This window comes from Lycorma delicatula, chromosome 3, assembly GCF_047948215.1.
Source record: "Lycorma delicatula isolate Av1 chromosome 3, ASM4794821v1, whole genome shotgun sequence".
In the NCBI taxonomy this organism is placed as follows: domain Eukaryota; kingdom Metazoa; phylum Arthropoda; class Insecta; order Hemiptera; family Fulgoridae; genus Lycorma; species Lycorma delicatula.
In genome coordinates this window covers 18168991-18195030 of record NC_134457.1, presented here as the reverse complement: position 1 = coordinate 18195030, position 26040 = coordinate 18168991, and the positions used below count along the sequence as shown (strand labels likewise).

The 26040-nt window shown below is 31.9% G+C and overlaps 1 protein-coding gene across 1 annotated transcript in view; it reads left to right on the top strand.

The window, feature by feature from the left end:
• Positions 1-26040, top strand: part of alien (COP9 signalosome complex subunit 2 alien) — a 49673-nt gene that overhangs the window by 722 nt on the left and 22911 nt on the right. Inside the window, exons 2-3 of the mRNA XM_075359489.1 lie at positions 12629-12823; positions 16902-17027. Coding sequence (XP_075215604.1) covers positions 12629-12823; positions 16902-17027 — 321 coding nt within the window. The remainder of the gene's footprint in view (positions 1-12628; positions 12824-16901; positions 17028-26040) is intronic.

The window sequence follows — 26040 nt, the reverse complement described above, 5'->3', positions numbered from 1 at the left end:
TCGGTGACTAGTGTCATAAGGTGAAAGTTTTAGTATTTTGTCACTTAATTTACCTATTCTAGTTCTTGAATGAAAAAATTTATTTATTGAATACAATGTTATTATTTTACTTAGATATACCATTATTGACTGTACAAAGAATTAAGTTTCTGTTTGTTGGTAATTAGTATTTATGTAGTCCATGGTGTGAAATGTTTTGCATAGGTGGCTTTAATTCTGAAAGATAAATTCTTATGAGAATGAAATTGATTTCACTTTCAACAATATCAAACTATATTTTTTCAATTTGAAGTCTTGATGAAACAAAGCTTTTCATTAAATATTTATTATTCATTTATACTTTCTTGCTTCTAATTTAAAACAATTGACCAATCCTGAGGTTTCTTCAAAAAATCATAGTACTGTATTTGTTTTCACAATAAATTGTATACCTAACAAGACCTTATCTGATTAATTGTTCTATTACAATTTTTGAAAGTTTTATTTTGTTTTTGAGTTCTATAATTGTACTAATTAAACAAACCTGCAACATTAACTTGAATGTTTTTTAGTTCCTTCTAGATTGTTATCTTATTCTACATAGTAAATGAATAAATAGAGATTTATTCTGATCTGTATAAAATACTTTACATAAATCATGCATATTATTATTGCTTTGATAGATTAATATGGACTTGCTAAGATGTTCTAATCTTTTTTTTTTTGTGTAGACTTACTGTCCTGAATAAGAGCTTCATGTTGATTTTTCATTATTCTTGCAGATAAATGAATTCTTTCTTTTTATCCATACCCATTCTTGAGATGAGTAATGTTGGATTGTTGAATAACATTGCAAATAAATATAATATTGAGTAGATCAGGTTTAGGCATATTATTTCGTAGTTATAGTTTAGAGTTGTTTCAATAATATTTATCATGTAATTTAATTTTAGGTAATTACAATTACAAACATTTTTGTTGAAAGAACTATTTAGATTTTAAAAGATCTTTTTTTTCTGTAATAGGTGCAAAAAATCACCCTGACAATGTCAGATATGAGAATATGTAATAATTTTGTTATGCAATTTGCTATAAGATGCAATGTGTATGCTAAATCCAAAATTGGCTTATTTTTTGTTGCATATAATTATGTATTACATGATTCTTTTAATCTTGAAAATTCAGAAGTTTTTGTTTCTGCATGAATGACATTATGTTAAATGGAAGCCAACACTTTGCAAAGAAGCAGTAAGAATAAGCTGGAACTAAGTGAGAAGATGAACAGTGAATATTGTTTTCATGTCTGCTTTCTAACGTGTTTTAACCCTTTGTATGCCACATGTAATTTCAGAATTTTTGTTGAAAACCTTGAGACATTTTCCTACACCATTATGTGCTTCTTTTATTTGTGATGTTTAACAACACCTGCACACTCATCAGTGCTTAATTCCATAGACAAAAGCAGAGCTTGTGTTTAATTGTGTACTTTTTTCTTCCTGAATCCTAATACGAATAATGCATTTGTGCATTATTAATGAAGCTTTGTTGTGATTTTTTCAGACTGCAAATTTTATTTTTGGGATCTCCTTTGTTTTTTTTTTTTATGTTGGGTTCTGAAGTATACCATTTGCCTTCCTTACACCTACTTTGACAGTGAAATGAAAAAATTAACAGTAAAACTTTTATAACTTTTTTTTTAATTCACATTTCTAATAACTGTAACAAATCCCAAATCTTATTTTCTAATTTCAGACTTTTCAACCTCGTTGCCATTTCTACATACAAAAAAATTTATATAATATATTGCTGTGTCATATATCATCTACAGTTTAACCTCCACACCCCCCCCCCCCCCATGTAATAGTGGTTTTTATTTGTACTTAAGGCTTATGCTTTTTAGTGGCAATTGTACTTTTATGAATGCTTATGCTATTAAGTGACGGTTATACTTTCATCCACTGAAAGTTTTGTTCAAAACTTTCAGTGAAAATGTTCAATCAGGATATTAAATCTTGTATACAGATCATAGTTCTGACCACCTAGTTTCAGTAGATTGCTAGTATCTAATGTATGAAAATAAGTAAAATGGCCTAGAAACTACAGGGGATAACAGAATGGTCTTTTGTAATGTTGATAAATTCCATTTTTACTGATCGTTAGAAGTATTACAAGTAGATGATGTCACAAAATTTAAAGCTTACTGGTGAGCTAATGAACCATCTTGCCTGGTCCAGCTGACATTCTATCCTTTTAGCATAATGTACGGTTTCATCATTTTCCGTATACATTGGTCTGCTAGTTCATTGTACAATAATTGTATGCAGTAGAAGTAATTGTATGTTATGGTAATTTTACAAGTGAAGTAGTATTAGAAATTACATAAAATATTTATAAGCAAGTAAATTAAATTTCGGAATTAAAATTTAAATTGCATACAATGTACTATATGAATTTATTACTTTATCTAGGCAAATTTTGTAAGTATGTTAAATGTACAGTTATCTTGTTAAATCTTATTTTTATTTTGATATGCCCATTCATTATTGAATCACAATAAGTTTAATTGAATGTATAATTGGCTTTAGAAAAATAAAATGTGTGTATTATAATTAATCTACTGCCTTAAAAAATTTGGTTTTGTAATTCACCTCTTCAGCTCCTTTACATGATTTACTAGATGTACGACTTGACAAAATGTGTATTTCGTCAAGATACAATCTGTGTGTTATTGGTGTTTTATTCATTTAAATTTTATGTTGTGTTTCTCAAAAAGAAGTTTCCTGTTATCAAGTTTTTTCTATTTAAAACCTCATTGTTTTAATATTCATTTTAACTTGATTTCATTTCCTGAGAACTTAATTGATCTTTTGAACATAATTGCAATTTTTATGATTGGTAAGTTTATATATGAGATTGAGTTACAGTTCTCGCTTTGACCAGGTCAAAATCATCTTGCCTTCTGATAGATTTTTCATGATCCGTGTACTTTCTGGGTGTATCGAGAGAATAGGAAATCTTTTGAGTTGTGATGTCATTTTTTTTAATAAATCTTTTTTATGTTTCCTTTCTATCTTGAATTTGAGATATGTTACATATGGCTACTGTATTTATTCTTACTTTTGAACAGAAATAAATCTGATTGTATTTTTTTTTGGATTTTACAAATCTATTTGCTTCTTTTTTCATGAAATCGTACACTTTATTTATTATATCCTGAGCTTACTAATTTAATTTATGTTTTACCATTGATTTTGCATAAAGCTAAAATTAAAAGAGTTCAGGAAAGTAGACTATCACTCTAATTTATCCCATACACCATCACAAATTAAGAAAAGCAAAAAGTGTGACTAGCAGAATCACATTCTATGCTGTAGCATCTACTGTAAGTTATTATTTTGTAGCTGTCAACTTGTATTTAGTAAAGGGTAATTGGTAATTGCTATATATATACATATATATATATATTTTTTTTTTTTTGTAATGCTTGCTATTGATATATGCATACTGCTTGTGTCAGGTCATTTAAAACGGTCAATCCATTTGTTATGTCTAAATGTTTTACTTGACAAGAAAAATTTGTAATTTATGCATTGCAATTTGTATGTTTTGATTTGTTATTTCTTATAATAAATTTTGTGTGTATTTGCAGATTGTGGGTATTAATATTGGGTAATAAATTTTACTAATGTATTATTTTTGCAGAAATTAAAATTATTAGCAAAAGGATAGTAGTTCAATATAATTGTAATGTTAATAATAATAATAATGTCAGTAGTATTGTAATTAATGTTACATTTAACATCAATTCTTTCTGTAAAGACTGAAAGGGTTAAATAAAGTAGATTCTGTTTTGTGAGAACTGATAAGAGGACAAGTTTTAGAGCAGTTGATGTAGAACATAAAGCTAACAGGTAGTAAGCATTTGAATTCATGATGACACTTAAAATGCTGATCATACTATTTTAGTTGCCAACATATTGTGGTCAAATTAATATTGTGCTTTTATGATAGATAATTTTTTAATCGCACATCTAGGTGTGAGAACGATGCTGTCAACCAAAGAGTCGTTGTCATTATTGTATCATACTAGTCTTCAAATAAATCAGGAATGTTTTGGTTTACTCTTCTTCTACTTGTTGATGGTTGTTCAGAATCCAAACTGTTGCAATAATCTGGATCACCTCTTGTATCACATTTGAAATCTGTACTTTTGACATGTCACTCAAATAGTGCTTGTTAGTGTTTTCATTGATTGGAGACTGTAAATGCTTCATTTTTATAGTATTTGTTCATAAAATGTTTTGCAGTAAAAATTCCACATAACCAATCATATCCAATATCAAAGATGATTGATGCCTATGAAGAGTTTGCATGCACCATAAACAACGTACCAAAATGCTGATCCATATTATGCTAAATATAACTATTAATAAATAACGAAAAACAATCTAATTCTAAATATGCACTTTATAAAATGTTCAGTGTAAACTTATACTTTTTTTTTTAATCATTTAATATAAAATTAATAGAAGTTATTTTATTATCATTTCCTTGATGTCTGGTTGTATGAGGACATTGGTATTTTTTAAACTTTCTACCCATGTTTCTATAAGAGGACATGGTAATTTTAGAACTAATGCTGACGTCTTTATAACATAACACTTTCACCAGGATAAAAATTGATAATTTTTAAAATCAACTACAGTACATTTTAATGTGATAATAGTGAAGAAAACTTTACTTGTGTGTGAGCTAGTATTTTTTATGTTTTGTTACTTTTTAGTCTGTCACTGAGAGTACTAAAAGCTCAAAGGTAGATAAGTTGGAAAAAATTATGTAGTGATGTGCTTATTAGGCTGTAACTTTGGGACCAAATAAATATAGATTTTGACCCAGTCTTGACTGCTGCTATTAAGAACTTAGGTAAAAAAAATGTGGCTTTAGTGAAACTAATTCTGCAGCAGGGTTTTTGGGTTGTGTCCTAATGCTTTTTGGTGAGTAGGGTGGCTTTCAAGAGTTGGCAAGAGTGTAGAAGATTACAATGGGGGAAGATAAAATAAGCAGTTATGTTTTACAGATGATAATTGTTATGTGGAAGGTAAAGATTTAAGTTAAATTATAAGAAATTTGAAGTATACATGATAGGTCTGAAGGGAATTTGAGTAAACATGAAACTCATGTGAAGGAGTATCTCTTACTGACCGAGTGAAAAGAAGTTTTACTGGAAGAGAAAAAGCTTGAGAGGGTGAAGTGTTTAGGGTTGGTGTTTAATACATTTTGGAACAGCAAGGATAAAACCCAAAATAAAATTAAAAGAAGGAATGGGGTAAGAGCATTAAATCTGCTGTTTGAGAACTGCTTACTTTAAAAAAGCTAAGGAAAAGTTTTATTCAATTTTATCTATTTTTTAAAATACCTTAATCTATTTCTCCACGTAATCATCTCTTACATTTAAGAATATATCATTCCTGCTTACTAGCTTTAAAATCTCATTGTAAGTCTCCTATAACTAGTCCATTTAATTAATTTTTGACTGGAAACTAATTTGTCATCATCTCTAAAACATTTTCCATTTGTGAACTCTTTAAGTTAGGGAAATGTGAAACTGCTCATAGCAAGGTCTGACATATAAGGTCTGAGCAATAAAACATTTTCCACCCAAACAACTTGACAAAGCTTGGACTGCAACTGTAGTATGGGTCCGGACATTACTGTGAAGAAGAATAGAGCCTGATTTTAGTTGGTTAGAAATTATTACGTTGTCCTTTGGCATTAAGTCCATTATAAAAACAGCTTTACTGTTGCAGATAATCACTGCCATGAGTTTGTGATTTGAAAAGCTTGTTTGAATTCTGATGGGGTTTTTTTTTAGAATTGTTGGAATGATGGTATTTGAGTGACTAATGCTTCTCTCTGTGAAGAAATAAGAAATCCAGCAATTGTTATTAGCAAGAACTGGTAAAGAAAATCTTCTTTTACATTAGATTGGTTCATAAATCTGAGTGCTGGGCCCATACTTCTGATTTTATATAAGTTTTTCAGCTGCCTTGGAATCCATCACTTGCAAATTTTGTTGTAGCCTAGTTGTTGCAAGAGAATTTCACCAGGGATTGAGCAAGAATAGTTTAGGGGGAAAACGTGTAACTTTTTGATAGTTATCTGTACAATTTTCAAGATTTTGTTATCCACTGCACGCTTCAAGTCTTATGCAACAAGTGACAGACATTTGTTTGCCCATTCTCACCACATTCTCATATGTTTTGTTTCATTATATTGCCGTACGTCTGCTGTAATCAGTAGTAAATATTAACAGGTCTCACTTTTTGAGCATTAAAAAAACAAATAACACTCCATGTTTCATAATTGATGTAATTTTATATTCTAGGTTTTATTTTGATAATGCATAATGTTCATGTAAGGTAAATGACGCTTACCAACTCTTCGCAACTCAAGAAAGGTTGCGATGATAGACAAACTTAATTTTGGAAGATGTGTATGAATATCGATACATACATTACATGGTAATTCAACTAATACAAACTGTTTGTACATGGTTGCTGCACTGGTCACTTTCTTTCCTAACTTAAAGTTTTCTGTCAACTCAACCCACTTTTTGGTATTCCAACAGTCATTTGCTCTAATTAATATTTTTTTTATTATTGTAATTAAAATAAATTAGTTTATAAAGTGCTACAGACTGTAAAATTTGGACTGTTTTTATAATAGACAATTGCTGAAGAATTTAAAACGTTATCTGTTTGTAACATCTTTAGCAGAAGAAACATGTTTTAGTAAATCTAAAAAAAATATTTTAAAAAATATGTTAAAAAATAATTAGTTTTTGTATTACCAGCACTATTAGATTTTAAAATAAATTGATTTTATTTTATATAAAAAAAGAAGTATATATATATATATTGTTGCATAGTGCTTTAAATAAATAGATTGACGACTAGCAATTTACTTCTTAAAAGCAATTTTGATAACTCAAACAAGAACTCAGATATACAGCATTTTTCATTGTCGTCTTTATTTTTATATTTTTTGCACTTCTGTTACTATTGGTGCTCTCTTGCTATTGATTGATATGAACCAACATCTTGATCACGACACCCTCCCTCAGTCAAAATGTTTACAACAAATATAACTATATTACCTTATCATAACATAACCAAACCATAATGAACTTAATGTCAATAAAAAGAAACATAAGTTATTACTTTCCATTTAACATTATCTTTCTTAATCTTACAAATGAAACTTTACCGAGAGGCTTTGTGAAAATATCAACCATTTGAACATCTGATGGTACATAACATACTTTCATTAAACCTTGCTTAATTTTCTCTTGAATAAAATGACACTTAATGTTAATGTTCTTCAATCATTTAGGGTGCCTGCAAGATTTACTAATTTGTATATATGATAAATTGCCCTCAAATAAAGTATGTCTAAATCTGTTGATTCTTCCATCACATCTATGAGAGTGAATCAAATATAAATGGTAATTTTTTATTTATAAATTTATTGATTAATAATATAACAATTCATACCTTTATAATTTCTCTATATGATCTACACACTTTTACCCGTGATTTGGAAACTTGAATATTCCTTGTTCATGAAAATTTGAGTATGAGTCAACCAATTGCATACACGCTTCTCAACATTTTCATTGTTTTTGAATTGCTTTCTTCCAAGTGTTCTTTCAAGGATGCAAACAAAAAATAGTCACAGGGGGATAAATCTGGACTGTAGGAAGGGTGCTCAAGGGTTTCCCAATGCATTTTTTCCAATTTATCCTTTGTCAATATCGTGATCTGTGGCCTGGTTTAGTTATGAAGAAGGATGACAAGGGAGCTAACCAAACTTGTTCCCTCACTCTTAACACACTGAACATTAACCCCCACTCTGCCATCCAGCTTGGAACTGCTTGTTGCGTAGAATAGCAAAATTACCATTTAAATTTGATTCATCCTCGTAATTCAGTTAAAATATTTTGAAACCAACAAGCCCCATTGACACATTGACTGAGGACTACATATTCTGTCTCAGTGGAAGCCATAGTAACACAAGACTGTGTTTCTTTGAACTCCAAGACACAGTACATTTAAAAATTTTAAAACAATGTCCACTGGTGGACTTTCTGTCAATGGTGTCACCACCCCACTCAGCATCTACAAATCCTTTGATGATATCAGTAGTAGAACTTTTAACCATAAACTAATTTTAAATAAGGAGTTCCTTTAACATAACATAATACTCTTTTTAGAAATATTAATAATTCATTACTATCACAACATTGGTATCTGCTTTAGAGTACTAATACTTGTATTAGTATTAGACTACTAATACTTAACAATACTTTTATTAGTAATTCTGCCTATTTTGCATCCATAATATAACCTAATAATTTTCTACACTTATTTTCTGGTTTTTTTGTCAGCAAATAATTATAATCAAAGTTATTATCTATTGGAATAGAGTAGAGAGTAACATATTGAAATGACTGTAATGACAAATTATATTGAAATCAAATATATTGAAATGTATTAGTACATTTTCCAGATAATTATTTTGATTCAAAGTTTTAACTTTGTTTTACAGTAATATCTAAATAATATGAAATTTGACCCAAATCTTTTATTTCAAATTTATCATTTCATTCTTAAAACCATTAATTTCTTGCTTAATTAGCCCTTGATGATTAAGTCATCAGCATTAATTAGTACATAAATTTTTAAAACATTAGATAATCTGAAATACAAACTATAATCATTATTTGACCTTACAAAATTTTGAGATAGCTTGAATTCATGCAATTCATCATACCAGCATTTGGGAAAATTTTTTAAACTATAAATTATTTTCTTAAGTTTGCACACTTTATCATTTTGTAAATTGCAGTTCTCAGGTAAACACATAAATACATTTTCTTTCAGTTTGCCATGAAAAAAGGCGCTACAGACAACTATTTGCATCGCAGGCCAGTCAAAATTTACACTAACAGCTAACATTAATCTAACTGCATTTAATTTGGCAACAGGATAATAAACATCATATGTTGACCATTCCTGCATGAACCCTCTGTCAATTAACCTAGATTTAAATTGAATTATTTTGCATTGATTATCTCGTTTAATTCTGCAAACTCATTTGCTGCCAATAATGTCACTTATTTCTGGCTTATCAATAACATCTCGTGTATCATTTTCAGGTACTGACTTCAACTCAACCTCCACGTGTACTGCCATTGCTTAGCAAAAACTGATTGTTTAGCTTCTTCATATTGTGTTGGTTCTTCAGTGTCAGTCACACTAACAAAGACAGTCTCGTAATCATTATATTTAATTGCAGGCTGTCTTCTATCAATCAGACTATGTATGTTCATGTTCAAGGAACTTCTTTTTAAACTTTCACCTGTAATCACATCTTTATTCATGTTTTCAGTGTGTTAAACTTCAGGTATAAGTTCTTCTTTCTTCATGCTGACATTACAGTCAAAAAACAAGAAATTATTTGGTTTAGATGAAACCAAAATAATCCTCTGTCTAATGTTACTGCATTCATATATGGAAAATAAACTATCAGTCTCTTTTGTACTTTCACCATAACCTACAAAGATTCCCTTTCTACTTTCTTAGATCAAGCTTCTTTCTTTTCTCATTTGATATGTGCACCCACACTTATGTACCAAAAGGTGGTTCTATTTTTTAAATCAAAACTTTGCTTATTATTCCATGATTCAAAAGGTGGTTTACCTTTAACTGTATTTGCCCCAGTTCTATTAATCAGATACACAGCTGTATTTGCTGCTTCTACCCAAAATTACTTAAATGTTTTGCTGTCATCATCATTCTAGCTGCCACAATGATTGTACACATTTCTTGTTTAGCATGACCATTCCATTCGGGATTGTAAGGTACAGTAGTCTGATCTACTCCTTGCAGAGTCAGAAATTTTCTCATATTATGATTAACTACTAAACCCTTTCCCTTATCTGTTTTTATGATTTTAATTATCAAACCTATTTGATTTTTACACAATTTTACAAAAAGTTCAAACTTAGCATAAACTTCATGCTTTTGTTTTAAAAGATACACTTGTCTATAATGCGAATAGCCATCTTTCAATAAAAACATGTAAGGAGAGCCATCTATCAAGTCAACTTCCATAGTACCACAGCCATCAGCATGGATTATGTTTCTAACTTGAGCTGATTGTGAATAATTACTTCCTTTGAATGAGTTACAATGTTGTTTTCGTTGCACACAGGCTTTGCAGATCAAGGTTTCATTTTTATCTTCACATATAATATTTTGATTCAGAAAACTTTTCATACAATTAAAATCTTGATGTGCCAAACATTCATGCTTCCAGATAAAGATTTTTTATTTGAGTTCACTACGGCATCATTAGCTGATTTTTTTTTTAAATGGCAGCTTAAAAGTATATAGTGTTTTAATGATTATGATAAATTGCATCCTTTAAATTTTAATACATTTCAGAAGTATTCATCATTCATTTAGCTGGTTCTAATTACTTGGTTTATATCCCTCAAATCTGTTTCATTGTTTTGCAGGTGGTAATTGGTCATCTGCATTCATTTTCTGAATCATTAGCATTTTTATCAGATGTCAGAAAGAAACAAAGTTTGCTTTGTTATTTTCTAATTCTGAATTTTAATCTAATAAAAACAATGTAGTATTGTGATTTATAACTGCAGTTCTTGTAATATGATTTAATAGAAGATATGTATTTTTTACTTTTTACTGTAAACAATAAAAAATACATGTATTTTTACTGTTTACACATAGTAAACAAGTAGTGAATAGCTGATAAAAACCTTCCTTATTTCTTTGATGTAGAAAATAACCAAATTATAGTGCATCATGTTATAAAACACTGATGGTAGTACATTTAGGTGGGCAATTTAAACTGCCACTATGTGCATTGTTTAAAATTGGTATTAGCTAATTATGATGAAAAATACAATGAGTATATTTGGGTTTGGCCTGCCTCCACCGTTCACTGAAAATAAATGTGCTTGGGGTCAGCAGTTAAATGGTCAAACAGCAGTCATTGGTTGCTTTTATTTGGAATACCCAAAAAATAAGCTCTGTGTCACTAACATGGTAAAGTAATATAATTTAGAATTATAAAATTATTTTATATTCTGGTTTGATTACGTTGTGACATCGGATGAATATGTCTCTTCTGGTTAATAGGAATTCACAACATCTTCTCAATAGCTAGCTGGCTGGATACACATATTTGTTTAACTTTTTTCCTTTATTCATGAATTCTTTGAATATGGTGTCAAAATTGTCATAAAACTCGTCAAAAACCCAACTATAAGATAAATAAATAAATAAATATTTTGACTTTTAAGAAAGCTTTTATTGGAACCTAACAGAAAATATTATGCATTTCTATTCATTTTATATACAATTTATTCATTTGTATAAATCATTTATATTTCTGACCTAATTTATTCAACAGTTTTGTTATTTTTTTTATGGAAAAAAGTAGATTTAAATAAAGGGAGTTATATTTTAAAGGTTGTGGAGTTTGTTTTGTTTGCTGAGTGCTAATACTAATAATGCTTTGTTGTATACTTAACTCTAGGTAGTCAATGTCTTCACCACTTAATTTGAAAATTTATTGTATAATGTGGGTGTAGTAATATTTTTTTACAAATATAAAGCTGATTTTTGGATTAGGAGTAAGTGTTTTGTAATATTATGTTTATTTTTAGTTTAAATTAGTAAATTTTTAATTCACTGCCTTATGAAAATCATTGCCTTCTCTCACTCGGCAGAAGTATTACTTCTACCACTTCTGTCGCTTAACAAGTGTCTTCCTAGATACTTGAAAGCTTGCTCACTTTTTTTTTTGTGTTTATATAGTTTGTCAAGAGTTGCTTGAGGTAAAGAGTTATACCATGTCTCTTCATAATTCCACAGAAAAAATTTTTATGATCTTGGATACTGTGCCAAGTTTTGTGTATTCTGTACTCTTAAAATGAGGTGGTTAACTATATCACTGACGCAGAAGGTTGCTTGATTATTTAATTCAGTTATATTAAGAAAATCAAATTCATTTTCTGTTCTCTTACAATCATACTGTCTTTTTCTTATCACCATTACTCAACTAAAGCAGCCATAATGTGTACAGCAAACCTGTACAATAATCTGCTAACCTTTTCTATAGTTTTTCTTTAAGTTAATCATACCATACACTTTTGAAAATTTGAAGTGATAAATCCTAGTTTGAAATTCTTTAAATTTCTCTATTCTGACATTTCCGGTTTTATTTTGTGAATAACATAGACAAGACTGATAATGCACATTATCAGTTATATTTTTTATAACATAGACAAGACTGATAATGCACATTCCACACACCAATGAAAACTTCTTAAGTTAACTGCTCAGAAGGTCACATATTCTCTACACGAAGAGAAATGGAATTAAATCCTATTCTTAAAAACTTCATTATATGGTATAATTTGTAAAAATTTCTGAAAAATTTATGAGTACTATTTTCAGAATTATTAAGTAATAGTTTTTGGTAACTAATAATCCTAAATTTAAGTATCACTATATGTATTTTTCAGTATTTTTAAATTGTTTTGTTTTCATTTCAGGAATATTCTGAAGATAGCAATTCTGAACCAGATGTTGATTTAGAAAATCAATATTATAATTCAAAAGCTCTTAAGGAAGATGATCCGAAAGCTGCTCTTGCATCTTTTCAAAAGGTTTTGGAGCTTGAAGGAGGTGAAAAAGGAGAATGGGGTTTTAAAGCTTTAAAACAGATGATTAAAATTAATTTTAAGCTGGTAAATATTTAATGTATTGTAAATTAGTACAAATTATTTAATAGGATTACATACTTATTATAGTTTTACTTATTATTTTTATAACTTAGGAGAAACTTATGGTTAGAATTGAGAAACATTTATTTTTTGTATTGCTTAAAATGTGTCATTTTTATCATTATGTGTAAAATCTTTGTTAAAATTCACCTAAGCTTAATATGCTGTAGATTTTTCTCAAGAAGGATGCAAAATACAGAGAGATTGAGTGATAAAATTTCTATGAAGCCGTTAGCAATAGAAAATTGTTGATTTGAATAAATTGAAACCCAAGTTTTTCATAAGATTTCATTGATGAGAAGCATGTTGTGGAGAAGTTTATTGTGTCTGACTCAAAATTTTAGTATATAACTTATGACAGGTTCTTATTAGAATTAAGCTATTTGTCTAGCTTTGGAATCTTATTTCTAAAAGCCCTTAAAGTTAGGATTTAAATAATAAAAAAAAATCATTTGAACTGGAATAGTAATGCCTCAGACTTAAGTGAAAGTAGCTTAGTGAATACAGGTTAATATTCTCTTTATTTAAATTATTTATTTGTGTAGGAGCTACACAGGAACTGTATTTAGACATCAGCATGATGTCTAAATACAGTTCTGTAGTTGCTTTTTTTTGGATCAGAAATTAATTTTCTAGTTCTGAAAATCCCAACTGAGGTGTGAACCCAGAATCTTCCAAATGAAAAGAATTGATTGTTCGTCTCAGTTGCAGAGGTCAGATGTATGATACTATGAATTTTTTATGTATTTTGTAATCTTGAATCAATCCCCAAATTTTTGCTTACAACTTTTGGAACACCCCCTCCTCTCTCTCTCTGTGTCACAAAAAAATAAATAAGTAATTAACAAAAATTGCATGTGATTTAATGATCAGTGAGCTAGATTTAATTTTTTATTAGAAATAACAGCCAGTGAATTTCAGACAATTTTAAATTTCTCTAGTTGTACATAATTTTCTTATCACAGTGTAAATAACAATCAGAATACAATGATATAAATTGTAGTATAAATTGAAGTTACTTTTTTTATGACTGTTGTAAAAAAAAATTTTTAGATGAACACTATAGGAGAGAATTCTCAATTTACTGAATTGCTTGGTAATGTTTTATATGCTGTCACACTGTATTATTTTCTTGTGTGTTATACACAAGCAATTATGAAATGATTCCTGTAACTTTTGTAAAATAATTATGCTTAATCAATGTTAAAAGTTGGAACGGTAGATTCCCTAAATAAACACAAAGGTCAGTTGTAACTTGCATATAGATGTTTGAAATCTGTTCTTTAGAAATTTTAATGCAGTACATTTATTGTAATGGTCATTGATCTTATTTTTATTCAAATCTACTAAATTAATCACCTGTTGTTTGTAAGTGATGAATTGCAACTAAATTATGATTTTTAACTGAGTGTAAAGAGAAGAGAATTTAAATGTTGACACATATTGCATTTCTTGATTATGAAAAAACTTTCAATCTTGTACTTAGAAGTAGTGGGAAATAATGAGAAATAGGTGTTACTCATAACATTTAGTTAGAGTAATAGAATGTGTGTATTAAAAAACAAAAAAAGTAATAATAAATGGTGGTGTAAAAAATGACTGAACTGATTGATTTTATTGTAGAGTTATCCTATTACCTGTGCTTTTTATTTAACATCTACGTTTATAACAGTAAGACAATGAGCAGAAATGATTTGATGATTTGTTATGGTGTATGTCCATGACTAATAGTTTTAAAAGCACTACTTTTTGCAGGTGATCAGATTATCATACAACTCTTAGAAAATTCAATACAAAGATTACTGGATGTAATGGATAATCTGTAAAAGTAAAAAGTATATAATAATCTGTAAAAAGTATTGTTTTGAAATTTTTATAAATAAAACTATGGTCTTCTGGTATAGATCTGATAAGAATCTGATGACTGATGAAAATCTACCGATGCAAATCATTAGTACATACCACAAGGAAGAAGAAGCGTTTGAGCAAAGAAGACCTTTGAAGAGACGGCTGTAAAAATGCTTAGAGGTTACAGGCTTTGATTTATCCAGAATTATAAGAAGATGAACAAAAACAAGATTTATTAGATTAGCCTTTATAAGTTTTTATTATTTTCTTCATATTCTAGTGAGTTATCAGCAATGTAGAGAACCATTTCTTTGTCAATAATAAACTTTTTATCATTTATCTGTCTACTTATATAGCTCACAGCAAGCATGTTATTAATATCCAGTTTTAATAAAGATTATCACTGAATGTTGAGCTTGTAAAAAATTAATACAAAAAGTAGAAAGAACAAGCCAAAATTATAAAAGTCAAACACTACTTTAATATAAATCATTATCATTATTACCAATATAATGGTGTTGTATCGAATGTCATTAAAACATTAATATTTTATTTAGAGCGGTTTTCTAGCATTAATTTTACTTAGTAACCAAAATAATGTATGATTTAGGGTCAAAAGGTTTAAGTTTCACACTTATTGAAGTCTGGGTTTGAAAATCAGGTTTAAGTTGGAGTTATTAAAGTTGCAGACTTCAATTTCAACAACGTATAAGGTAAAATTTTTATCTAAAGTTTTGATTGGGGGGATGATACTGTTTTCTATCAATCAAATATGATTTTGTTATTGAATACTTATCTCCTATCCCATGATTCCCTAACTTCACTAGTAATATTTATTTGTTTACACATACAAATTTTGGTTTTCTAAATCTAATAAAAGCTATTAGTATGAATTCCTTATTTTGTAGTCCATCTGTTTATTAAATGTGTGGCAGCTAATATTGTTGACCTACTTTTCATTAAGCTGTATTGATTTTTCAACATTACATTTTAAAATTGAACATTTCACTGATCTTATCTATAAGATTTTCTCATAGATCTTGGGAAAATTAAAAAAGGTAGATAAGTATAATTTTGAACATTGTTTTGCTCCTATTTTTAAAAAACCAGATTAATTTTGATGTGTAAATCTTTAAGTTAGTCTCTTGTATTCAACATGAATGTTTGATACATTTTTATCTACTAAATAAGATTTTGGTGTATGTGAATCTTGTCAAGATTCAATTCAGCTTTATGTTGTAATAATTGAACCTACCCCAATGACCTAGAAAATGTGATATAACATGAATTGAAATGTGTAGAAAAAGAATGTTGTGTTGATTGAATGTGAACTCATCGGGTTCAGATAATTATTGTTATATTTTATAGATTGTGATATGTACCATTAATAGGGTCGATTCTGTTCCTTTATTGTTTAAAATTTCATTGATTATGATTTTTGTTTACACATTTGGATATAAAATATACTTATTTATTGCTTTCATTGTATTACCAATCAATCTCTTAAGTGTTTAAGCTTCTTTTAATTTAAAATAAATTTATGTTTTCCTTCTCATTAGGACTAAGGGATGCTGAGTAACATCTTTTTTGCAGGTTTTTCTTTTCTGTTTACCTAGTATACTTTTATACACTAGTAATTTTCCTACTTTACTTACTTTTCCTGTCCATTGAAATACCTTGAAACTTTCATAGATTTTCTTACTTAATTTCTATAATCAGCGTTTTCAGTACTGCATTACATCTTTTTTAGTTATCTTCCCTAATGCATTGGTTTCTGGTTTTCAAATGACAACTTCAGTTTAGTGTAGTTGCCTTGAAAGACTACTAAAAAAAGTGGAAAAAATTAACAGAATTTAAAAATAAAATTGTTTTTAATTTTTCATGGCCATTGTAAAACATTTTTTTTAATATCCTGTTTACAGAATCCAAAGAGTGTATTTTTTACAAAAAGTACTTACCATTTTAATAGTGGCTATTTATTTACGTTAATTTTTGCTATTAGTTGAAGAAGATACTGGTTTAATGAATTTATTACATTAAAAAAATTCAGAAAGTTTGAGTTAATGTAAATACCTGCAGCTGTTACAATGTAGTAGTTAAAGAATTAAACAGCTTGAGCATTTATTTTTAAAGATAGTTGTTTTTATTGATTTGATTAATTCAGAATTTAATTTAGATTCTTTTTTGATTTCAGAATAATTACCAGGAAATGATGGTTAGATACAAACAATTATTAACGTATATTAAAAGTGCAGTTACTAGAAATCATAGTGAAAAGTCGATTAATTCAATTTTAGATTATATATCTACATCAAAAAATGTAAGTATTTGTTTGCCTTCATTTTTTTACAATTGTTTTTGATTGATGCTAACCTTCATAATTTTGTTATACTTTTTTTTTTTTTTTGAGAAAAGATAGTTAATATTCTGGTCTAATTTTATTATGAGTAGATCACAATATTTAAATTTTTTTCTATGTACGTGCCTGATAAAATTTACTTTCTTAAAGTGAAGATATTTTCAGTCAGGCAAAACTGAATAATTTTATTTGCATTGTCCCTTGATGGGAAGTCGTGTTTTTTAAGATTTTGGGAATTGGCTCCCCCACAGCCGTAGTCTACGCAGATTTTCTTCCTACTTCCCACTGAGCTGCTGAATGTTTTACACCATACACATACACTATACCAAAAACACTGTGCAATTTATAACATACCCTTACAAGCAATACAACATCTTACACTTACTCCTGGATACCATTACAAGCAATACAACATCTTACACTTACTCCTGGTGGTGTTGCAACACTGTACAAACTGCAGCTGTAACCCAAGGTGGGAATTTTCATGCCGATGGGTGGATGGATCTGTGTAGTGAACAAGCATCAGGATGAACCTAGTTGTTATGTAGCTGTAGCTCTATTACGCACTCACTCTGCTGGAGTGGCCTTTTAAATCACCAGTCCTTGTTTGAACAAAATTTCTGTTCCATTTAATAATTCTTCAGTAGTTGTGGTGCACTTGAAAAAAATCAACGTACCTGGGAATTTGAAAATACTTTGACTGAAGATGTATCCATTGTTAAAGAAACAAGAAATGAACAGAGAGCATTAAATTTTCTTGTTAAAAGATTCTTATGGTGAAATACAATGAGGAAGGAAAATTCTTTGCTAAGGTTTCTCCCTTCTTGATAAAGAAGTGCATTGTAACAATTTGTGGGTGTCTGAAATCTGTTAAAAACTGGTTAAAAAAACAATGTGTTTAAAAACTTAGCATCCTGCTGATTGAAGGTGTGGATATTTTCCTGAAGGAAGTCATAATAGCATTTTTAATATTGCTGGCTACAAAGAATTGCTGTAGTCTCAGTGAAGGCATTGGCACAATTTCAAATGAATATCCAACTTGTACCTTTTCCTAAATTTTGATAACATTGAGGACGCTCTAACCAATCTGCTATCACAGATTCCTTTGCCTAAACAAATAATTTGTGATTTCAATGCTCATCACTATTCATGGAGGTAAACATCATGTTCTTGACGTACTCAAGTTGATCAAGGTCAGTATGGTTTCATGAAAGGGGTTGGCACCGAGGATTGCATCTTAGATGCTCTTAAAGCGCCGACTATAAATATGCTTTGGTAATTTTTATTGACATAGAGGCAGCATTTCCTTCCTTATGTTGGAGTTCTGTCCTCTAAGAGTTAGAACTAGAACGCCACAATGTTCCTGTAGCCTTGCAAGCCATAGTACGTGACTACTTGTCTGATCGCACGGTTCTGTTTAAGTATGCGTACCTAGTTGTGGATAAGTCCGTCTCCAGGGGAAGCCCGCAGGGCTTTGTTCTCTGTCCCTTGCTGTTTGGATTTGACAGATTTTTGGGACTGACATTCCTGGAAGGGGTCACGGTCCAGGCTTCTGCCGATGACTGTCTCCTGTTAGTTGGTGGTAACTCACAACCGCAGTTGGAAGACCGAGCGCAGGTGGCTTTGTCAACCGCAGAGGGCTGGATGGACATTCAAAATTTAAAGATCTCTGTGCCGAAGATGAAGTCTATGCTTCTCAAGGGTGCAGAAAAATTATCATACAGTTGTAATCCCCATATTAAGTATAAAGGCTGTGTAATCAGCCAAGTTCGAGTTCATAATTACCTATGTGTTTTGTTTGATGAAAATTGCTATTTAACAACCGCATTAGGCAAGTAGCGGCTGATGCCGTCTCTGTGATGCACAAGCTTAGTAGGATTGCTCGAAAGGATTATGGGCTGTCAAGCAGTCATTTGTACATGGTATACCGAGGTGTCTTCGAAAGTATGACCTCTTAACGCGGTGTCTGTTTGGGCGCATAGATTGGAAAGAATTTGAGCACTTATTCAAAATTTAAGGAGAGCCCAGCACAGAGCCTTAATTGTATGCACCAGTGTTTTTAAAACAGTCATCTATCAGGTTACCACTGTATCAGGAAAGGCTCTCCCAGTCAATTTAGTGGTGAAAGTTCGGGCGGCTATGTGGAAATTGTGAAGAGGCAGGGAGGCTGAGGTATTTGGTATGTGGTTTTGAGCTGGGCCTGAACCGAAGCAGAATGGTGATCTCAATGTACTGGTTCTAAATTTTGAGAAGTTGTCCATCTCCTGCCTGCGGAGGAGACTTTACAGCCTCGCGATGGAAGTATGGCAGCAAGAATGGCACGCTCCGACTAAGGGAAGGTCCTTGCATAGTTTTATACAAAACTATGCAAGGGGGAACTATGAGGGGATGGTTGAACTATGGGGGGATGGTACGCCTCTCCTTTGTTTTTAAGGGCAATGGGAGCTGAGTGTTCTCCAGCCATGTACATTTAAACCAATATTTGTTTTGGTTCCACCTGGCAGCTGATGAGCTGTGCGTCTGCAGGGAAGTCCAGTCAAACGAACATATGATGTTTGACTGCCCAGCTCTGGGGGAGGGGGGGCAGATTTCAGGCCAACCTGCTGGAACTTAGGGGCCAAGGGGAAAATTGGCCACTCAGAAGTGGCGAGAGCTACATTGTTGGACCGTGTGGGAGTTCCTTGATGCGGTTGCTTTGTTCAACCGACATCAGTAGTTTACCTAAGGAAAAAGATTCTTACTGTGCTGCTGTAGAAAGCTAAGTGAGAGATATGGCTGGCTCAGCCAGATTAAGGCTACAAGCAATTTAATGGTGGACAGGTACTTGCTGGCATTCAGCGGCCTAGGCATGGCAGCTTAGAAAAATTTAATTATTGATAGTCGTATATGTTTTAGTAGTTGACGGGGTGCGTCAGTCCATTTTAGTGATATATGGCGAGTGGTATGTGGTACCACACTTATTCTGCCAAGCAAGCAAGCAATGACAAACACACCAATATGTACTCTAGTTGATCGATCTTTGATCTCTGCTTATTGAACAATAGGTTCATCACATAATAGTAATTTGTCTGAGTTGAACACATGCAGATGGTTGATTGAGAAAGTAAATTGGAATGGAAATAAAAATTCCTTTGAGCATATGTCAAGAGTGGTAGCTTAATCCAATAACTTGACATGTTTACAAACCGGATACTGTATAGGCCAAATGGATTTATCCTCACATGTGGAAAACCAAGGCTGTCTGTTGTTCCACACTGGGATGAAGACTGCAGTAATGCACTGAGGGATTGTCACAAGGTTTTACATAATTCAATCGAAGGCCTACGACAGAATTACTCTGTGCCTTCCGGAATGCAAGAGCTATATACTGTCACGTGTTTCGGTGTGCTAAACAGAAATCGTGGCTAAGTTATATTGATACCCTTTCTTGGACAACTCCATCATTGGTTATGTGGAGAAAAGTACAAGTCATGTGTGCATCAGCACAATCTGATACCAATTAGATTGGAAAACAATGGTATCTCCATCACCTTGCCAATTGATATGGCAAACACATTTGAAAATTTTTCAGTTTCCCTTGTATCTTCATACTGCACAGAATTTATGAGATATAAGTTGAAGATTTAAGTGTCCAGTTTGTTATTGGAGATTCTCAAAATTAATTAAACATTCTCTTCTCTTTTTATGAACTAAGGTATGCCTTGAATATTCTCCAGGACACTTTACCCAGAAATGATATATCAGGCTCACTATGTTATGTTATCTCAGGTGCTCTATGTTATCATACTGCATTACGATATGTTTTGTCCATTTGTAATAAAATATCATCTGACTAGGTTTTTCAGTTTCTTGGTCAGAATCATGGGCGATTGCCATACTGAAACATGGTAAGGATAAATCATACCCTTCAAGTTATCATCCTTTTTCCTTGAGGAGTAAGTACCCTGTGCAAGTTGATGGATAAATGGTAAACCGTTGTCTAGTATGGTATCTTGAGAGAAACACCCTAATTGCCCCTGAGCAATGCAATTTCTGCCAAGGTAGATTTTCTATCGATCGTGTTTTTATGGTGGAAATTGTTATTCAAAACATCTTCGTACTTTGCCAATGTCTGTTTCTATATTTTTTAATATGCAAAGGCACACAACATGTCTTGGAAGAGAGGAAAACTAAATTTACTGCAGGAATCGGGTATTCAAGGGAATCTTCTTGCATTTATCAGGGGGTTTCCCCAGTAGTTTCTGACAGTTTACACTCTAGAAATTAGAATTCCACAGGGGGAAGTGTCCTAAGTGTTAATCTTGTTTGCCATGGCCATAAATACTATAGTAAAGTGCATGTAGAAACCTGTTATGTGTTCATTATTATTAAATGATGTAACAATTTACATAGCATTTAGATCTAGCTACTGGCGAGAGACTGCTCTAAAATACAACAACTGCACCGTTCTTGGCCAACCACGCTTCACCCTGCACCGATGATGTGCCAAGAATGACACAAAAAAAAATGAAAATTTTAAATGGTTTTATAAAATTATGACTAAAATGCTGAAATTGTTTGATTTTTAAATGAAATGTAATACAATGCTGAGAAATTTTAATATTTGAACAAAGAAATTTTATTAACATAATTTATCTTAAAATTAATGCATTTTATATTAGGATTCATCCTTTGATGCCGGCTGGACGGACACTCACTACATTATAAAGAGAAAGTCATCTTCACACGCATTCGACTCTTCACCTTGTTATTCGTTTTCCGCCACTCGCAGCATACACGGTCGCCGATCTTAATTTCTTGATACTGCTTCTTACATATCCAGAGCGAGAGTGTGCCCTTCCCACACACTTACTAGCCGGCCGGAGAAAAAAAATAATTACCTTCCCCTTCCAACAAAGTTTCTTACATTACAGATCGCATGTGCGAACTTCAACATCTTAACAGTAATACACATCTACTTAATACTAGTAAAAACACATTACTTATATTAAATCTAATACAATGTCATACAATTAAATACAAGTTACAATGTCAGCTTTATTTTTTATTCATGAAGTTTGACATGCCTCACAACTTGTTTAGAATCGTATTGTAAATAACTGGATTCTTCTTTTCACCCAGAGAAAGTGAATGTCATTACTGTTTTCTGATTGAGGAAAACACCCTCGATGATGATCATGAATTGTTTCAGTATGGTGAAATCAGTTGAAACATACACCCAGGTTAGGTTGTTAAGATTGTGGTTTGACCAGTGACTGATGTGGGTAGCACATCAGTGCTACACTAAAGGTGCTTAAGGTAAAATGTTTAAAAATGCTAGACATATTAATAGTTTCATGTAATAATTGTTGGGGTGTTGATCAGGTATGCATGTTGCACCGAGCTGTGGTTCATTCCCATTTGGATTATGGGGGCTTGGCTTATTCATCTGCATGATCACTGCTTTTACTGTTTGATGTAGTTCATCATTCATTTGTCCATCTTACTATGGGTGATTTTTGTTCAAGGCCCATAAATCTAGTGGATATCGGTGAGCTGTCTCTTTGGTATAGACGGGACCAAATGATGTGCTCCATCTAGCTCGCATTAAAATGTAACTCCTCGATGGGGAGTCTTACTCTTTAAGACTTTGGAGGTTGGCATACCCACAGCCCTCTCCTCAGCAGCTTTTCTTCCCACTACAAAGCTGAACCTGTTACACAATACACAGTGTGTGGTTTCTTGTAGTTGAATATAACGATGAATGTAAATCCTTTGCAAAGGTTTTTCCCTTTCTAATAAATAAATGTGTGATAACAGCCTATGGGTCTCGAAAATCCATTGAGAATCTTAGGAGTGGTGACCTGCTGATTGAAGTATCTAGTGTAGACCGATGTTGAAAACTTCTAGCCCTTTAGAATTTAGGGAAAGATAAACTAATAGTAGGGCCCCATAATACACTAAATTTCAGCAGGTGAGTGATTTTTTCCTATGATTTGGCTGGTATTGAATTAGTGGAAATATTAGAAGAGCCATCACTGCAGGCAATCACTTCTGTACAGAGGATTACGAGAAGAGAGAATGGTGTTGATGTACCAACATCATCGCTAGTTCTGACCTTTTCCAGTCTGACCGTTCTTGACCAAATCAAATTTGGTTACTTTTCTGTTAGTTTGCGACCATATATACCAAACCCTAGCTGCTGCTTCCAATGTCAGTGATGTCGTCCAATGTTACCAAAATGGATTGCAAAAAGGAACAGATTTGTGCACATTGCAGCCATAGAGGACATGATGGCACATGTGCTGAAGAAGAAAAATGTGTAAACTGTAAAAGTTCACACTCGACAAGGTCTTAAGAATGCCCCTCTTATAAGTAAGAAAAAGCTGTATTGAAGATCTGTGCTGAGCAGAAAGTGTCCTTTCCGGGGACACGTTGGGAGTACAGAAAATCCCTCAGCATGAGGAATTCCATACAGACTGGTATTAGTTTTGTACTGGCCGTCATAAACATCTGAGAAAACAAAAAGAGGAAGAGTGCACATCATGTAAAATCTGACCAAATTGGTAGAAGCTTTGTCAGCACAAGTCCATAACATATGCTATTGCTGTAGTGAGTATTGGCAAGAAGGTGACTTCTGCAAGAAAGACCGATAGTAGTTTATCAAAAACCAGTTCGGTTGGTACTCCATCACATAAAGTTCCTGCTGTACCAATTATGCAGCAAACTACTAAGATCCCTGTTAAGGGATCTATAAATCTATAAAAACATCAATGCCTGGAGGAGGCATCTCTGTCCTCCCAGGCTTCCAAGACCCCTCCACCATCTCGAGGTCTCTATGAGGATATGGTAGCAAATGAAGTGCCCAAAGAAGTAAAGCACTTCCTAAAAGTTTTAAAATCAAAAAAGAAAAACAAGATTGTATTTTTTTAATAATCTGCACGCAGGGGTTTATAACAAGAAAAAGTATTTTTTATGAAAACAAATATTATCCAATGGAATGTTTGTGCTCTCTGTATTCAGTCTGAGAATATCAAAATTCTCAAGGAAGCAAATCCTTGATTACTGTGTCTGCAGGAAACTTGCCTCTGTCCCCAGGATGAAGTGTCTTTTCATCAATACGTTTGGCCATGTGGATTCCACTGGATACAACCATCCCTGCCTTCTCAGTAAAAATATTGGTGCCATTTAAAATAAATATTTCCCAACTTGTATGTTTCCCCCTAATTCTGATGTCAGTGTGGATGATTTTTCGATCTGTTTTCACAGATTCCTTTTCCATGCCTAATAATTGGTGATTCATGGAGCTCAACGTCATGTTCTTCCCAAGGCACTATTGTTGGTTGTTTGAGGCAGAACTTAGATCTCTGCTTATTGAAGGATGGATTGTGCATGTTTATGCAATCTTCATGTTAATTTTAGTTCATCGATCTCTCGTTGTGTTCAGCATCCCTACTTGCATGTCTTACCTCATATGTTTTCAAAAATGTTTTTGGAAGTGATAAGAGACTGGTCGTTATCTCTGTTGATAATAGTGATTTGTCTCAGAGTCAGCTACACAGATGAGTGGTTGGAAAAGCAGACTGTACAATGATTCTTTTACCAATACGACAAGAGTGGTAGTGAGATCCTCCAACTTGGCAAGTTTACACACCTGATACTTGTAGTGCAAGTGAATATATCCTTCTAACACCTGGTAAGCCAAGGCAGCTTGTTGTTCCAAGGTGGGAAAGACTACTAGTGCGTTAAGACTACTTAATTTCAATCCATGATTGAAATTAGGCAGATTGATTTGATTTTCGATTGATTTTGCTTCGACAGAATAGTTTTGTGCTTTCCAGAATGCGAGAGCTGTATGCTGTTGAGTATTTCAGTGTTCTAAACCGAAATCATGGTCGAATTATGAAGGTACATCTTGATCCCAAAGGGAAGACACCCGCCATGTGACAGATCCAATTGTCATGCTACTTCCTCTGTACCTAACCTTTAGAGGCTTTACTGGAGGTCATCTTCAAAGCCTGAAGACATATTGGAGTCTGGCCGCAGCCAAGATGCCACCGATACGAATGCCATGTGTGTCATTCCCATCAGTATAAAATGCCTACAGTATAAGGATCCTACAATACCAAACCCTAACAAAATATAGCCAATACACCAATTGTGCATCATGAACTAACCCTAAAGGATTGACACAATACTAATGGAAATGGAACTAAACATAAAGAAGAAGTGAAACAATTACTTTTATCAGAAATAAAACAACAAAATAAGAACAAAAAATTATAACTAAAGTCAAACAATCAACAAAATAATCCAGAGCCAAAACAATAACTCAAGCAAAAATCACAGAAACAGAACTAATCGTAAACAAAAATACAGAAACTTAATACATTTGTACTCATATTTGACCACCTAAGTGAAAACAAATCCAACCAAAACATAAATGATAACTGAACACACTAAGAAGAAAAACAACAAACATCAGAACCCTATACTATAACCAAAACATACAACAGCATAAATGAAACTAAAACACAGACATAAATAAAAAAACAAACTAACATAAAATTCAAAACAGTAACACCATCAACAACTATTCCAAAAACAGTAACGCCAATCTCAACAAAAACAACAATTACTCTGTCAACACCATCATTGGTTGATCACAGCAATCTCCGCAACTGATTGGACTGAAAAACAACAGCATTCTCGTTATGATGCCAGTTGATGTGGCGAACATGGCAATATGTTTGTCAGTTTTACTTACGTCATCATGTTATCTTGAGTTTATCAGTTGCAGGTAGAAAATGTGTGTTTTGTTTTAAAAATTCGCTACATGAATTAAACAGTCCTTTTTCTTTTGATGAGCTAAGGTTAACCTTGAATGATTCGCTTGACACTTACAGTGTAATCGACCTCTTTCTTGTTGTTTGGGAAAAGGGAAAAAGATAAGGGATTTATGATAGTGTGTATTATATTTGATTAATAGATTAAT